Here is a 17,386-nt window from a genome sequence, read left to right on the forward strand (position 1 = left end):
GGCGATTGGCTGTGTGTTGCTAACCACTAACCACCAATGCTTTTGATCGTCGAGCCCTCCACCCCCTCCGCGGCGACACCCCCCCTCCCCCACCCCGAAAAAAAAATGAATGAAGAAAAAAAATAAAAATACCCACAGCGCCGCGCCCCCCGGTACCCAGCGCCCCAGGCTGCAGCCTGGTCAGCCTAGTGGTTGATCAGGCCCTGCTTGCTATGCTATACCATGCTGTCCCATGGTGACGTTGCCTCCTCACTCTCCCAAAAGGAGGCTAATTTAAAAGTCTTTTAGAGGACAGATTTACTTTTCTAACTTGTAGCTTGTGTTTAATTCAACACATAACATGCAAAGCTGCCACACAACTAGTGGACTAATTCAATACGTACCATTTTTTACAAATTTCAGCTCTGTGGTCAGCTGTGTAACCTGGATGTCCATCTCCCCTACAGCTTTCCTCAGCTGTCCACATTCACAGGGAATCCCTATAAGAAGACATGAGTGCTAGTGTCACCATTGTTATAAATCAATTGATGCCCAGGAAAACTTACCAAGAAAGGCGAAAAGATCTTAATATGTATAGTTTGGAGCAGAGAAGCGAAAGGGAGGACATGATTAAAACTTTCAAATATGACAAGGGTGTTAACAAGGTACAGGAGAGAAACATTCTTCAAAGGAAGAGAAGTATTAGAACCCAAGGATATGCACTGACAATGAAGGAAAGTGGATTCAGAGGAAACTTGAGGAAATATTACTTCACAGAAAGGGTAGTGGATAAGTGGAATAGCCTCCATTCAGAGGTGGTGGAGGCTAATACAGTAAAGTAATTTAAACATGCTTGAAATAGACAAAACGGTTACCATAGGTTAAAAAAAGGGGCAGACTAGATGGGCCAAGTGGTTCTGATCTGCCGTCAAATTCTATGTTTCTATGACATCACTGGGCAGAAACTCTTATAAAGTTTGGTGAAACTTCTGAACCTCGGTGTTACCAAACATCATAGATGGTTATTGTAGGGTCTCTCTTGTTGATCTAGGATGGTGTATCACTGACACTTATCTGTGGGGCTCATAAGGCTGGCACTGTATCAGTGTTTCTAAATGGCTCAGTGGTTAGCATTTCTGCCTCACAGCGCTGAGGTCGTGTGTTTGATTCCCAAACACGGCCTTATCTGTATGGAGTTTGTATGTTGTCCCTGTGTTTGGGTTTCCTCCCAGACTCCAAATACATACTAGTAGGTTAATTGGATGCTGACAAAAATGAACCCTAGTCTATGTGTGTGTTAGGGAATTTAGACTGTAAGCTCCAATGGGGGAGGGACCACAAATATCCAATGGGGGAGTGAATGACAAATATTGTCTGTACAGCACTGCCGAATTGGTGGCGCTATATAAATAAATGATGATGATAATACCTTCCTTTCGATATGTAGATCAAAGGTGAATTTCTATTATGGAAGGTCTCTTTTCCAAAAAATTACGTATGAAACCTGATTTCGAATGGCATTTTTGTAAACTGGTCCTGGGTTGTTCACTGAGCCAGCCCAATTCTCCCTTCTAGCCCACCGACCCCTCCACCACCCACCTCACACCCTTTGCCAAAAATCAACCATGAAGGTCTGGTAATTATTTTTTTCCGTGATCTTCTTAATATGTAATTTGTCTAAGCTGCCAGGTTTTATTTACTCTTATTCAAATCAATGAAACATAGGTGTACCTGGCTTAAAGTTGATTAGGGACTTCAAAATCTCTGCACTGCAGAAAAACGCTTAAACAGGCTCTAATTACAAATCACATCTGCATACACTTATTTATGGCAGGAGATGGAAAGCGTTGGGTAGAAATTTATGCAATTGCCATGTAAAGTAAGAGGAGATATTTCCAGACCATCAACCACAATAAGAATATTTATTATATTGTAGTTGACATTTAGCCATTGATCGTGAACGGGCACCAATGAAAATGTGCTTTACCCTAATAATTTTCATATTATTAATTTGCTTAGTTCATCCTCACATTAATTTATAGAGTTTTGAACATGTGAAATTGTAAATAAATAACTTAATTGAAAAAAACTAAGGGGGCTAATTAATTAGTCGCTATAGTTCAGTAGCTGCCTTGCTCATTCTTTTCCCACACAAATTATAGGCAATTATAAACTGGTCCTGGGGGAGTGAATGCACGCATTCGACCCTTCCTCTCCCAAGATGCCACTAAAGCTCTTGTCCACTCTCTTATTATCTCCCGCTTCGACTACTGCAACCTCCTCCTTACTGGCCATCCCCGCTCTCATCTCGCTCCCCTTTGCTCCGTACTCAATGCTGCCGCTCGGCTCATTTTCCTTTCTTGCCGCCCCTCCTCTGTCTCCCCCCTCTACCAATCCCTCCACTGGCTCCCCATCCCCTACAGAATCGTGTTCAAGCTACTTACACTTACTTTCAAGGCCCTCTCCAACTCCACTGATCCCTACATCTCCAACCTCATCTCCATTCACGCTCCATCCCGCCCTCTACGTTCAGCCAATGACCATCGCCTCTCTTCCCCCCTGGTTACCTCCTCCCATGCTCGCATCCAAAACTTCTCCCGCGCTGCCCCCCTCCATTGGAATCAGCTCCCCCGCTCCATCAGAACTTCCCCCAACTTGCCCAGCTTCAAACGGGCCTTAAAAACCCACCTCTTCCTCAAAGCCTTCCAGTCCCCCACTTAACTGCCCTCCTTCCAGTCTCCCACCCTCCCCCCTCCCACTCCTGCCCCCCTTCTATCCCCCTCCTACCTCCCTCCTCATCGTTCTTCTCCCCCCCCTTCCGTCCCTGCCTCCCCTCCCCCCCTTTCCTCCTCCCACCCTTGCGTCTCTGTCTGTCCCACCCTCCCCTTAGATTGTACGCTTCCTCGAGCAGGGCCTCCTCTCCTCCTGTTCTCCACCACCTTAAGTCTGCTCTCCAGCTCCTTGTCTCTTCCATGAGGGCCTTCTGCCCCTCTTCCCCTCTCGTTACCCTGATGGGGGCCCTCAACTTTCATCTAGCTGTACTTTGAGCTTTGAGTTACTGTGCTTCTTGTTAACTGTACCGTGCTGTCTCACCCTGTACCATATTTCTGTCTGTCCCTGTACAGCGCAACGGATACCTAGTGGCGCCTTATAAATAAAAATTAATAATAATAATAATAATACTAATTACATAGGAGGTACAGGCAAAAATAAGTGCATTAACAATATTTCATCGAGTGGTCGAGACCACAAAAATAATGAGCGCGGCAAAATGGGTACTTCACTCATAACTGAATCGCCCACAGGGTCATTTACGAATGTGGAGAAGTGGATCCAAATCTTAAAGGCTATTTCTTCATTTTGTGTTATGTTATGGACCTATGATTGTGTTTTTACAGGAATGCACAAAGGTCACCAAATCAAGATGGTGTCTGTTGTGAAGAGCAAGATTTTGCTTCTTCCGGTGTGAGAAGATGAGTGGATTAGGTTGTTTCACACTAAATATGGGCAAACGTTATGTGTTTGATTCTGTGGCGAAATGAAAACAAGATTCTGCATTGCAGGGCGAGGTATTCTGCATTTAAAGGGTTAATATTGGAGACGTTATCAGTTTAGTGGCTGGCTACATCCTCATTGTTACGCGTCCTTAGAGGTGGGGGAGATTTTGCCCCACCTCTACATTATTTTCAATCTGACGCCTTTTGCTCCACCTACAAGCACTTTATACAGGTAAACACATTTATATGTGCACAAAAGCCAAAGCAATTGAAACATTAAAATGTACACTTAAATAAAGACTTGATATTCTCTTGAGGTACTCCTTGAGACTCAAATAAGTAGTATATTAGAGGAATAAATTAAAAGTTGTAATAAATAAAGCGGCAGTCCAAAAGTGATAATAATCAGAATATGCCAACCTGCACAGTCCTATGATAGATACTGGATGCTTATTGTAGGACTGCTCCCTATGGGTTTCGTTGACAAGAGGCTCCCAGTTTCCTGCCCACCTTCACAGGCTCCCACTTACGACAGACCTAGCCTTGTTTGGCCTTCAAAATTTGGAATTATTTTTCAAAAATTGGGGCAATTTTATCTAAGGGTCGGGGATAAATCAGCATTTCTTCTTTACAAGAGGGTCTGAACAATGCATATTTTTGCACTTCAGTGACAACATGCACCTCTGCCTTTAAAACCAGCATTTTAATCAGTAAGGACATCTTAATCAGTAAAGACAACTTAAAGTAGCATATATTTAACAATAATGGCTAGGTCAAGTCAAGATTTTGTGAAATGTGTCTGGCAGCCTCACTTAAACATGGTGACTTTTGCAACAAGGAATATGCTCAAAATGTTCTGCACAATCTGGAATCCTTGGCTAGAATGAAAAACCATAAAATTCTACAAATCTTCAAATGCTACTTATTGAAATGCACAAGATACTCTAAGGCTATCCTCAATTATTTTAACAGTTTTCATATACCATTATCAATACAAAGTTTTGTTGGTTTTTTTTGTTTTTGTTTTTAGGGTTTTCTCTGTACATAATTGATCAGAGGAAGAATCAAGGCACTGCCAAATAAAAATTCTGGTTTACCCTACGAACGTGTCTTCTAATGCAACTTTAGAAGGATGTTGAGATCCAGGAGTCTGATCTGCATTTTGCTTGTCTTGTGGATTCTATAGTGCCTCAGACAGGGCACCTGGTAGTCGACATTTGCACTTCTTATACTGTGAAATGTTGGACATGAGATATAAAGAATAGAGAAAATAGAAGGGGTGAGCACCTGTGCACGTGCCTGGTGTACAAATAACTGCATTTAGGTGAGAAGCAATGTGCTTCTTCTACACACTTTATTTTCCATAGGTGGCCTATCCCCAAGTATATCATGATATAAAATTACCTGGATCGCCATTAGGACCTGGAGGACCCATATCACCAATATCTCCCTTTTCACCTACGAAAACATGAAATCGTATTAGAAATTTGTTTTCTGTCGTACTGTCAGCACAATAGAATCAAGAGTTCTAGAAACACTCACATGACTACTAAAGCTAGTATAATAGTTTTGCTATATGAAAGAACTACTCATTAAAATATCTGAGAATATCTTCCACAATAAAATCTACAGCTGAATCACATCAGATATATAGTACAGGCTCATAATTAAATACCTTTAGAACCAATAGGTCCAATTTTCCCATGACGACCCATGCTCCCTTTCGTTCCTTTGTCACCCATTACTCCTGCAAAACAAAACCACAAGTGACAGGTTTCTATAAGTAACACCATCTTGTTTCAAATGATTGCTGTGGCATTCTGGCCTGTGAAATGACCATGTTTTGCATGTAAAAAAGGCAGCTATTTGGTAAAGGAGTAGTATCCCAAGGGTGTCATAAATGGCAGAGCCGTAACTAGGGTGGTGCGGTCCCCTCTGTGGCACATTAAAAAAAAAAAAAAATGTGTAGAGAGAAAAGGGAGGGGGGTTGGCGCTTGAGTGGGGGGGTAGGTGGTGATCAAAGGATCACATCCTATTGCTGACTGGGAGAGAGCTACGCGTCCATCTGTGATGACATCACCGCAGGTGCAGATCCAACGTGACAGCGCAGGGGGGTGGGATGAACGGAGGACGGCTCCTCTGACTTCCTGACTGACTCATATGTAGAAGATGTGCAGTAAATAGCAGGTATTTTAACACTCAGAATCACATATTCACTAGCACCATATGTACACTATAAATGCAGATTATATACAAACCTCTAGTTCCTCTCTGAATATCCAGTGTCAGCCTAAGTAATCACTTGATAAGTGAAGAAAAAAAAATCCCAATATTGTCACTACACAAACTGTTGCAGATACAGACTTTTATGCTCTCTCTACCTCAATAAAATAATTGTTAGTACTTCAACATATAGTTTGTGAGTAAACACATTGGGCGCACTCATAAAGGGGCAGACACACAGGGCGCACTCATACAGGGCAGACACACAGGGCGCACTCATACAGGGCAGACACACAGTGCGCACTCATACAGGGGCAGACACACAGGGCGCACTCATACAGGGGCAGACACACAGGGCGCACTCATACAGGGGCAGACACACAGGGCGCACTCATACAGGGGCAGACACACGGGGCACGCACTCATATAGGGGCAGACACACAGTGCGCACTCATACAGGGGCAGACACACAGGACGCGCACTCATCCAGGGGCAGACACACAGGGCACGCACTCATCCAGGGGAAGACACACAGGGCCGCACTCATATAGGGGCAGACACACAGGGCGCACTCATACAGGGGCAGACACACAGGACGCGCACTCATCCAGGGGCAGACACACAGGGCCGCACTCATATAGGGGCAGACAGACAGGGCGCACTCATATAGGGGCAGACACACAGGGCGCACTCACACAGGGCAGACACACAGGGCGCACTCATACAGGGGCAGACACACAGGGTGGCACTCATACAAGGGGCAGACACACAGGGCGGCACTCATACAAGGGGCAGACACACAGGGCGGCACTCATACAAGGGGCAGACACACTGGGCACTTTATTTAGTGTCATTAAGATGCTCTCTGTATTGCAGACACAAGAATGCCCTCTGCATTGTATGTCTGACACAAGAATGCTCTCTATTACATGGCGTTTGCTAGGATACTCTTTGCATTGTATTATGGTCACTAGAATTCACTTTTGTATTGTATGGCGGTCACTAGGATGCTGTTTATATTGTATGGCGGTCACTAGGATGCTTTCTGTATTGTATGATGGTCACTAGGATGCTCTTTGTATTGTATGGCGGTCACTAGGATGCTTTCTGTATTGTATGATGGTCACTAGGATGCTCTTTGTATTGTATGGCAGTCACTAGGATGCACTTTGTATTGTATGGCAGTCCCTAGGATGCTGTTTATTTTGTATGGCGGTCACTAGGAGGCTGTTTATATTGTATTTGTATCACTAATACTGGCTAAATTATCATGCAGAACAGTATAAACCTTGCAATTCAATATGTATGATGCATCCATGGGAGTATTTTAATTTAATTTGAAAAAGAAAAATGTTTTAATTGTTCATGCTTGTGTGTATAAGTAATCACAGTTTTATTTAAAAGTATGTGGTTTTTATCTTTGAAATCCCTAACTCCAAGAAGAGGGGATTGGGAGGAATGGAGGACATTGGCAGGTTGGAACCTCTTCTTCGGGGTTAAGGCACACACCAGCATGGTTTCGACATGCTACAGTTTTGCATACAGGTATGCAGAAGCAGTGTGATTTACTTTTTATTTTTTTAATTTATATTGTTAGGAAGACTTTTTGATCCGGTGGGTGACCCAACTATTATTACATTAATGCTAACCCTGGGAACTCCCTGCTGCTGGATTAAGCTGCTCCACTTACATAACTAATGTGTATACACCACCCACTGGTGTGCTGACTCTGTCTACTTGTGACTGCTCCGCCTACATGTGCAATGCTTTGCCTACTTGTGTGTTAGCTCCGTCAACAGTGATAGACGGACTCTGCTTACCATAGCGTATTGCATTTGCCTTGTATAAAAGCCAATGTGGCTCGAGCTAATGGAGTGCTAACTCCGCCTACAATTTGCCCCGCCTACCATTTATTGGTCCCGCCTACATGAGGCCACTTTCAGAATGTTTCCAGGGCCACTTTAAGTTCCAAATCCGCCCCTGGTATTATGTGTGTGTGAGGGGCCACTGTGTGTGTGTATTATGTGTGTGAGGGGCCACTGTGTGTGTGTACTATGTGTGTGTGAGGGGCCACTGTGTGTGTGTATTATGTGTGTGAGGGGCCACTGTGTGTGTGTACTATGTGTGTGTGAGGGGCCACTGTGTGTGTGTATTATGTGTGTGTGAGGGGCCACTGTGTGTGTGTGTATTATGTGTATGTGAGGGGCCACTGTGTGTGTATGATCTGTGTGTGAGGGGCCACGGTGTGTGTGTATGATGTGTGTGTGTGTGAGGGGCCACTGTGTGTGTGTATTATGTGTACGTGAGGGGCCACTGTGTGTGTGTAATATGTGTGTGTGAGGGGCCACTGTGTGTGTGTACTATGTGTGTGTGAGGGGCCACTGTGTGTGTGTGTATTATGTGTGTGTGAGGGGCCACTGTGTGTGTGTGTGTATTATGTGTGTGTGAGGGGCCACTGTGTGTGTGTACTATGTGTGTGTGAGGGGCCACTGTGTGTGTGTATGATGTGTGTGTGAGGGGCCACGGTGTGTGTGTATGATGTGTGTGTGTGTGAGGGGCCACTGTGTGTGTGTATTATGTGTGTGTGAGGGGCCACTGTGTGTGTGTATTATGTGTGTGTGAGCGGCCACTGTGTGTGTGTGTGTGTATTATGTGTTTGTGAGGGGCCACTGTGGGTATGAAGGGAGTGGGCCCAAACCAATATCTTGCCTAGGGCCCCATGAGGTGTAAATCCGGCTCTGATAGATATATATATATATATATCATGCATTTGCAAATATGTGTAGCAGAATTCTTTCAGTAAAGTGCAAGCCGCACCTCCACATTAGGTTGGCCACACCCATTCGGCAAATGTCACTCCCACTTCGATGGGGGGCACCGGTGCCCTGTCTCGCCCAGGGCACTGAAATGTCTATTTACGGCACTGATAAATGGTAATGGACACGATGAACACCGATTGCACTTTTGTGTACTTACTCATACCTCCCAACTTTGTTGCATGTATGAAGGATGAGTTAATGTGTGTAAAAGTGAGACAATGGATAGGGCTACAGGAAAACAAACAGCGGCCAGACACGAATCCCTAGTACTGTACCAGTGATGTGTCTTGTACAATATACTGTCATTGACTAAAATAGCGAAGGTTTGGACTATATATGATCACTATAAATGCATACCTAACCAGACATGTAAGAACAGGGCGTGATCAACCAATAGGCTGATCATGCTGCAGCCTGAGGCACTGAGACCTGGGGGGCGCAACGCTGACAGCATTTAAGATTATTTTTTTACATCTTTTTTTTATTTTATCTATTGATTATGTGCACAAAGAGGTGCCCCTCCCCCTCCTCTACACTGTTGCTTCCTCCTCCACTCTCCTCCTACCCACTCCTTCCCTCTCCTCCCCCTCCTCTCACCCTCCTCCCCTTCCACCCCCTTCCTACTCCCTCCTCACTGCCCGTCAGGCGTAATGTCATCATCACGTCCAGACTGTGTCAGTGAGGAGCTGCAGTGAGAGAAGCTTACTGCCGGCGGAAGAGAAGACAGGTAAGTCGATTTTTGTTTTGTGTTTTAAAGGGGGACAGACTGTGTGTGTGTATTTTGCAAGGGGACAGAGTGTGTGTGTGTGTGTGTATTTTGCAGGGGGACAGATCGTGTGTGTGTGTGTTTTGCAGGGGGACAGAGTGTGTGTGTGTGTGTGTGTGTGTGTGTGTGTGTGTGTGTGTGTGTGTGTGTGTGTGTGTGTGTGTTTTGCAGGGGGACAAAGTGTGTGTGTGTTTTAAAGGGGGACAGACTGTGTGTGTATTTTGCAGGGGGATAGAGTGTGTGTGTGTGTGCGTGCGTGCGTGCGTGCGTGCGTGCGTGCGTGTGTGTTTTTTTTTTTTGCAGGGGTGTGTGTTTTGCAGGGGGACAGAATGTGTGTGTGTTTTGTAGGGGGGCAGAGTGTGTGTGTGTGTGTGAGTGTGTGTTTTGCAGGGGGACAGAGTGTGTGTGTGTGTGTGTGTGTGTGTGTGTGTGTGTGTGTGTGTGTGTGTGTGTGTGTGTGTGTGTGTGTGTGTGTGTGTGTTTTGCAGGGGGACAGAGTATGTGTTTTGCAGGGGGACAGAGTGTGTTTGTGTGTGTGTGTGTGTGTTTTGCAGGGGGACGGAGTGTGTGTATTTTGCAGGGGGACAGAGTGTGTGTGTGTGTGTGTTTTGATGGGGACAGAGTGTGTGTGTGTGTGTGTGTGTGTGTGTGTGTGTGTGTGTGTGTGTGTGTGTGTTTTGCAGGGGAACAGAGTGAGTGTGTGTATTTTGCAGGGGGACAGAGTGTGTGTGTTTGTGTGTGTTTTGCAGGGTGACAGAATGTGTGTGTGTGTGTGTATACTTGCATTCATATGCTTGTGCGGACATTGATCTGTTTACACACCAACACTGTGGGGTCCTAAGTCATAGTGGAGACAAATATTCTCAAGGCTAATCAATGCAGGGGACCTTGCTGATATGCTCAGCATAAAAACCTGGTAGGTCCCCGCGAGTCACATTTGTTGGAACAAAGTGTGCGTGTGTCCAATGTGAAGGAAAGAAAGTGTGTCTGCATCCCACCACTAGAGGCCAGTATTCCATCCAAATGTATAGCAGGAGCAGGAAATGGAAGTGACTGCATCCTGCCAGTGCTTTGTACACCAAGCAGGTAAAAACACAGCCGAATCCGTCTGCTGCTGAAGGTAAAGCGGGGGCAGTGAAGCATGACAGAGCCCACCAGTAGCTCCAAATATAGGCCAGAGAGCAGTGGAGATGAGTATGCCCCTGACACTTCGAAGGAGACTGGTTCAGACATCAGCGGTGATGCCCCGTTGCCCACCAGCGCAGCAGACTGCAGGTACCCAGAGATCAGTTCTCTGTACGTCCATTCTTGATCTTCTGCTAGCAGTGTTTTAAACACAGAGGGTTGGAGAGACGACGCAGTGTCTGTCTGTGTGTTTTGATGGGGGACAGAGTGTGTGATCAGGCACCGCCTGAAAAGATAGCGAGTATTGTGGAGTGCCGAGCCATGATGGAGGGCTGCACTGCTGCGGTTGAAAACACACAAAATTTCAGGAAGCTATATGAGGCGAAATGGAACGAGTTGATCTCATTGGCTGATTTGAAAACTCTTAAGGAGTCCAAGTAAAACATGCCTCAGCTTTCACGGAAGATGTGAAAAAGATGCACTTGTAACTCAATGAGAAGCAGCAAGCCTACCGAAGTGGGCCTATGCTTAACCACTGGGCACTACTTGCAAAAGTCACCCTGGCACAGGTGATCTTGTTCAATCGAAGAAGGGATGGGGAAGTTTCAAAAATGTTGCTGACTACCTTCTCCTCAAGAGGTAACTTGGATCTCCACGAAGATGTGTCCCTAGCACTTTGCGAGGTTGAAAGTAAGTTCTGCCGACACTTAACTCGCATTGAAATCTGAATAAAGCGAGGGAAAAAAGTCCCCATCCTGCTGACACCAGCCATGCAAGCTGCAATGGAACTTCTTGCAGACAAATGTGGAGTGGATAGCGAAAATGTCTACATGTTCGCCAGACCAGCTGCCTTGCCACACTTCAGAGGCTCTGATTACATATGACTGTTTGCCCGAGAGTGTGGGGCCAAGCATCCCCAAGCGCTGTCTTCAACAAAGCTTCAAAAGCACATTGCCACTTACTCGAAGGTCCTCAACCTAAACGACATAGAACTGGATCAGTTGGCAGAATTCCTTGGACACAACATCAGGGTGCACCGGCAGTATTACCGCCTCCCAGAAGGTACCCTCCAACTGGCCAAGATCAGCAAACTGTTAATGGCTCTCGAGAGTGGCAGACTGGCCGAATTCAACGGCAAGAATTTGGACTAAAAGCACATTGATAAGGACGGTAAATGGAAAAATCTGGTGTCTGATGTATGTTTTTGACTTTTACCTGGGTCATTTACATATCTGTTTCTTTGCAGAACTGGACCAGCTACAGAGCGACATGTCGGAAGATGGGCAATCCCCCGTGACAGAGGGACAAGTGGCCAAGCGTTTAGTCGACACTTCCACGTCAGAAGAAAGGCGGTGTATGGACCTGGCAACACGGGAACAGTGCCCAGTCATGGCTTCCACAGGTAGGTGTAGCACACAGCTTTGCTAGGCAGAAGATCTTTACATTCTCTGTATTTTGCAGAGCCATAATGGACCACTCTACTTCCTTTCATGTTGCAAAGAAGTTCGGAGGAAATCCTGGGACAGAGAGGAGGTCCAGGCTATGGAGAAACAACTGATGAGGTTTATACAGACATGCCGGGTACCCGAAGAGCGAGATTGTGTTGTGTGCCTCATGGCTGAACCATCCATACTGAAAGATTGGAACTGGTCTTGGGTAAAATTCTACATAAAGAACCGCATGACAGCTTTAAAGAGGGATCAAATTTGTTGAAATGATGCAAAGTGGTTGAACAGGGCTGTAGCCTCCATGGCTAGGTGTTGGTGTAAGCGGACATGTGGATGTCTTCAGACAGTCAAAATACATGAGACTTTCCCCATATTGCAGTCTGGGTCAGTACTTTATGCAAAGTCAAAGTGTAAATCTCATATGGTAACTCTGGTGACAAACCGCTCTCACACATACCCCTATGATTGTTCTTTCGACAGGGCTTTAGATAAGGGGTGTCCCTATATGCCATGTTCCAGACATGGGGCCTCACGATGCAATACAAACAAGTATGTGTGTGTGTGTGTGTGTGTGCTTTGAAGGGGGACAAATTGTGTGTTCTGCGGGAGACAGAGTGTGTTCTGATAGAGACAGTGTGTGTGTGTTTTGAAGGGAGCACAGAGTGTATATTTTGAAGGGGAACAGAGTGCAGAAGGGGGCAGAGTGTGTTTTAAGTAGAGATGCTCAATGACCCCCGTGTTTTGGTTTTGGTTTTGGATCTGAATTACCGTCGTGTTTTGGTTTTGGTTATGGTTTTGCCAAACCGCTATTGCGTGTTTTGGTTTTGGTTTTGGTTTTGTTTTGCTATTTTGTTGAAAAATCAATGTTTTTGGGCATAAAATCTGTTTCTTGGATAAGTAAGGTAATTCTAAAGCTAATAAATTAGGAAGAAAACAGTTTAATCCCTGGTAGGCCGTCCTTAACTCTGCACACAAGCCTGATTGTCTTCCTTTCCATCTTAGCCTATTAACAATGCAGCCATTGTCTTTGGGTGTATATTACACCCTACACTTATAGTTAAATATCTAAATAAATGGACAAAGGCAGTTTGGTTTCTGTCTCTATAGCCCCCCCCCCCCTCCACTTGTAGTTTAATAGAAAAGAAGCAGCCTGCATAGACTGTAGAATTAGAATATAAAAAGAAATGGACAAAGGCAGTTTGGTATCTGTCTGCATCAGATCCCCTCTCAACTAGGAGTAAAATAGAAAACTATTCAGCCGTTATATAATCTAGAATATAAATAGAAATTGAGAAAGGCAATTTGGTATCTGTCTGCATCATAATCATCAACATCCTCATTAGCGCCCTCGTCGCCTACCCAAATCTCCCCCTCATCCTCTTCTATTTCCAAAGTGGCATCCTCAATTTGTGTATCACCGACTACACTCGGGCTGTTCAGGCACACATCAGCAGAGCTGCTGAAAGGGTCCCTCTTTATGGGTACACTAACAGAATGCTCACGATTAGACATCCCACTGTTGGATGGACTCTCCACAGGGATTGGTGTCATTTGTGATTCAGAGCAAACATTATCCTCTAATGCCTTACTGTTATCTTGCAGCTTGGCTTTGACGCGTAACAGTAGTTGTGCACCACTTGTAGGCTCGGTAACATTTTTTGATCTGGCACTAATAGACAAAGGTGAAGGCCTCATTCTCTTTGCCACTGCGTGTGTAGAATGGCATGTTGGCAATTTTTTTTTTTTTATCGGCACTTAACTTTTCCTCAGTTACACTTCTTATTCGCTTCAACACGGTAAATTTTTTTGGGGTGTGTGTTTTTTTTAATGATTTCAAAAGACTGTGTAGTTTGACATCGCCTTTCCCAGATGACGTACTGGGAACACTGCCATCAGGACTGGTGACAGAACCTGGTTGCTGATTCTGCTCATATGTGGACTGCTTTGAATCCATTATGAGCCCAAAGCACTTGTAGTGCTTTGTTTTAGATACTGCTGACAAATATGACTTTTGACAGCCAGAAATATTAATGCAAAAGAATGGGGGACACCCCAAAAGCACTTGGGAGTGCTAAATATTATTTTTTTAGACTGCTGACAAAGAGGACTTTTGACAGCCAGAAATATTAATGCAAAAGAATGGGGGACACCCCAAAAGCACTTGGGAGTGCTAAAAATTATTTTTTGAGACTTCTGACAAACAGGACTTTTGACAGCCAGAAATATTAATGCAAAAGAATGGAGGACACCCCAAAAGCACTTGGGAGTGCTAAAAATTATTTTTTTAGACTGCTGACAAACAGGACTTTTGACAGCCAGAAATATTAATGCAAAAGAATGGGGGGCACCCCAAAGCACTTGTAGTGCCAAATATTGAAAAAAAAGACTCCTCTCTTCTCTTCTCTATCAATTGTTATCAGAATTGTTATCAGAATTGGATGAAGAATAAGGTATATTCTCTGTCCCTGCTCTAATCAGCCTGTGACTACACCCTGCTCTGTCCCCTGTCAAATGGCGATGGATTGCTGTGGAGGCGGGTATTTATAGTTCTCAATTATCGCGAGAACCGAGTCCCGAGATCCGACGATGTCATGATGACGTTTTGCCTCGATTTGGAATCCGAGCGGGCGGGAGAGTATCGAGCCATTGGATAGGCAAAGTTAGGGCGGGTTCGGTTCTCGGGGAACCGAGCCCGCCCATCTTTAGTTCTAAGGCGGACAGTGTGCAGGGGAGTCATAAATTGGCCACTGTGGTGTGATAAAATGGCTGGGTGGTCATGAATTGGCTGCTTGTGGGGGGTATGATCTCTGCATTGTGTGGTGTTCAAGAGGATGCTCTCTAAAGAGCCTAATCATTGAGGGTTTGTAATGTTTGCACATTTTTAAAACAGGACCACAACTTTTCAGAAGATAGCTAAACGACAACAAAGCTGCAAGAACAAGCAAGAAAGAACGGCAAGAACAGGCAAGAGAACATGTCTAAATATGTTTGCTGGAAAATACTCCTGAATCTTCCTTTAATGATTTTGGTGGGGGGGGGGGGGGCACACTACAGGTGTATCAGCATAGGACGGCCAGAACCCTTAATCAGGTCCTGTGTAAGAAGCACCACCTATTAATGTGACATGACACATATTACCAGCGTTTCATATGGAATATCTAGCCTAGCTATGTATGAGGACCTTGACCATTTATAAATAGCTTGTTTCGAGTTTACAGCTCCCTCTAGTGGTGACCAAATGCACAACATACAGAAAAATCTCCTATCCAGTGCTGCATCTATTCCATATAATAATCTTTTTGTGTGAATGTACTGTGTCAGCTCTGATTCTGAATAAATACAACTTTCTCATATATAACTTCCACAAGCATCCCCAGCATATGTCACAGTGGCAGCATATAAAGGAGTAATGTGTAAGCAGATGCAGCACTGACTTTTCTTGTTAATTTGATGTATGAAATGTCACTGTTTATAGATGTCAGAAAAATAACACACAGCATGGAAGCCGACTATTTAATAAAACCTCCCTGTCAGAGTTTATGTTACTATTACTAAAACACAAGTACCACAAGGTAAAGCAGTAAAGCCTGTGTTAATGTATTCTTCTGAATTTGCTGCACTGACTAGCCCCTCGCTAAAGTTTATATGGGATCATTCATTTTCCTCTGATTTGTTAACAACCACAGAGCCAGAGTATTAAAAATAACAGTTTGCAACCGAAAAATCCTTGAGCTGGCGGTATGCAAACTTCACTGACACTAACAGCCAACATTCAGAGTTATTATACATGAGGAAGAGGCAGTGGAAACTTTGTACTAAAGTCAGAAGGCCTGATTAATCAAGGCATGTATCTACCGATTTTGAGTGCATGGTATGTAAAATCACTCTGCGCATGCCCAGAACCGGACCATACACCAGTAAACGAAGCCCTGTCCGCTCAATCTTCATACGCAAAGGACACTTACTACAAGCCTACGATTTCGGGGAGGAAACGGGGAGGTGAAGGGGCTTTGGCCGTAGTCAATTTACAGTAAGGGCGTGCCAAACTCAAGCACGCACAGCCACGTCGGAATCAAGCTCTGGGCATCAGAAAGTGACTTGATTTCCTGCCGTATCTCGTGCTCCGTCCAGCTACAAGGCCTGAGTACTAGTGATGACGGCTGTTTATGCATGCTATAACATGTGTTTGCAAATGAAAAAATGTATTTTATGTTCAGTAGACATTAAGACCATCCTAATAAATGTATTTTATGGGGGGTGGAATCCTTTTTTTACCATTTTATCATGAATGCCGTTATTATTAACAGGTGACATTAATTCATTTGCGTTCTGTTATCCTGCAGTGACTTATGCAGTAGACCACAACAGACCTATGCCTGAAATCAGCAGCACACGTATTTTCAGATCCGTTCCTTCTTGAATTCGGGAGTGCGCAGAGCCAATTTACGTGCATTTAAAACAAACGTATATTGCGCTCAGTATGCTGATGAATCAGGCCCACCTTTGCAGGATAGGGTTATTTAAATGCGATAAAGCAGTGTAGAGGGAACCTTCACAGGGCTGTTACCTACTGTATGTTAGGGTACAAAACCTTTTTCTACCTGCAAAAGAACATGAATTCTACACTATCTCTGAGGTCTGAGACCAAATTTCATCCCCAAAATAATTTTGCACCATCCAGTCGCACTTTTTTTTTTTTCTTTTTTCTTTTTTAATCTGTTTATTTTCGACAACAGCAAGAACATAAAGTGAAAAACAATTGTCTTTAGATATTGGACTTCTAAATAAATATGACATTATTGCATATAATTTATATAGCTAGAAAATAGAATATATACATGTGCTACTAAATATATTCGTAGAGTAGGGAGCATGTTCCAAAATAACTTATTGCAATAGTGAAACAGAGTAAACTGGTGTCTGACAGGTAATGCCTGGATCTGAATCTAATGCTGGAATCCAGGCTGGGAAAAATACAATGTTGTTGGATTTTTCTGTATAAATGTAGGAAAGGGGAAGGGACCAGGGAAGGCAAAGGGGGTAGTAAGGGGAGACAAGATGTCCATCTAGGGCGGGGTGATCTGCACCGCTACCGCCCCAGGGGGTAAAAGAGGCAATACTTTGGGAGAAAGCAGAAAAGAGAAAAATACTTAAATGTCAAGAAGTGAGGAAGTGGCTCATCTAATATCAGGTAATGGAGTGTGATAAAATGTGTACCATGAATTCCATGTTATGTGAAAGTTTAAAACCTTATCCTTTAAAAGGCTTGTGATGTACTCCATCGACACTATATACCATACCCGAGAGATCACCACCTGGAGACATGGAGGGAATGAGGATTTCTAATCTGCAGCAATTTGTAAGCGGGTAGCTGCACAGACGTGTTCTACAAGTTTGTCCCTATGTTTATCAATGGTTTTCACAGGAGAGCAAAGCAGCATGACCAGGAGGTCGAGGATTATGCCACTGTCCAGGATCTGAGTAAGTAGCGCACTTCTATGGGAAAGGATATTTGTAGAGGCTCTTCAT

At 44.3% G+C, this 17,386-nt stretch overlaps 1 protein-coding gene and 1 long non-coding RNA gene across 4 annotated transcripts in view; both read right to left on the minus strand.

The window, feature by feature from the left end:
* LOC142142638 (uncharacterized) overlaps positions 1–17,386 on the minus strand; it is a 151,174-nt gene that overhangs the window by 80,624 nt on the left and 53,164 nt on the right. The window lies entirely within an intron of this gene.
* COLEC11 (collectin subfamily member 11) overlaps positions 1–17,386 on the minus strand; it is a 67,556-nt gene that overhangs the window by 5,798 nt on the left and 44,372 nt on the right. For all 3 annotated transcript variants that reach the window (XM_075201488.1, XM_075201490.1, XM_075201489.1), the window contains exons 4-6: positions 5,152–5,223; positions 4,881–4,934; positions 384–479 (exon numbers count right to left, since the gene is read on the minus strand). In XM_075201488.1, the coding sequence (XP_075057589.1) occupies positions 384–479; positions 4,881–4,934; positions 5,152–5,223 (222 nt within the window). The remainder of the gene's footprint in view (positions 1–383; positions 480–4,880; positions 4,935–5,151; positions 5,224–17,386) is intronic.

Source organism: Mixophyes fleayi, chromosome 3 (genome assembly GCF_038048845.1).
Source record: "Mixophyes fleayi isolate aMixFle1 chromosome 3, aMixFle1.hap1, whole genome shotgun sequence".
Classification (NCBI taxonomy): domain Eukaryota; kingdom Metazoa; phylum Chordata; class Amphibia; order Anura; family Limnodynastidae; genus Mixophyes; species Mixophyes fleayi.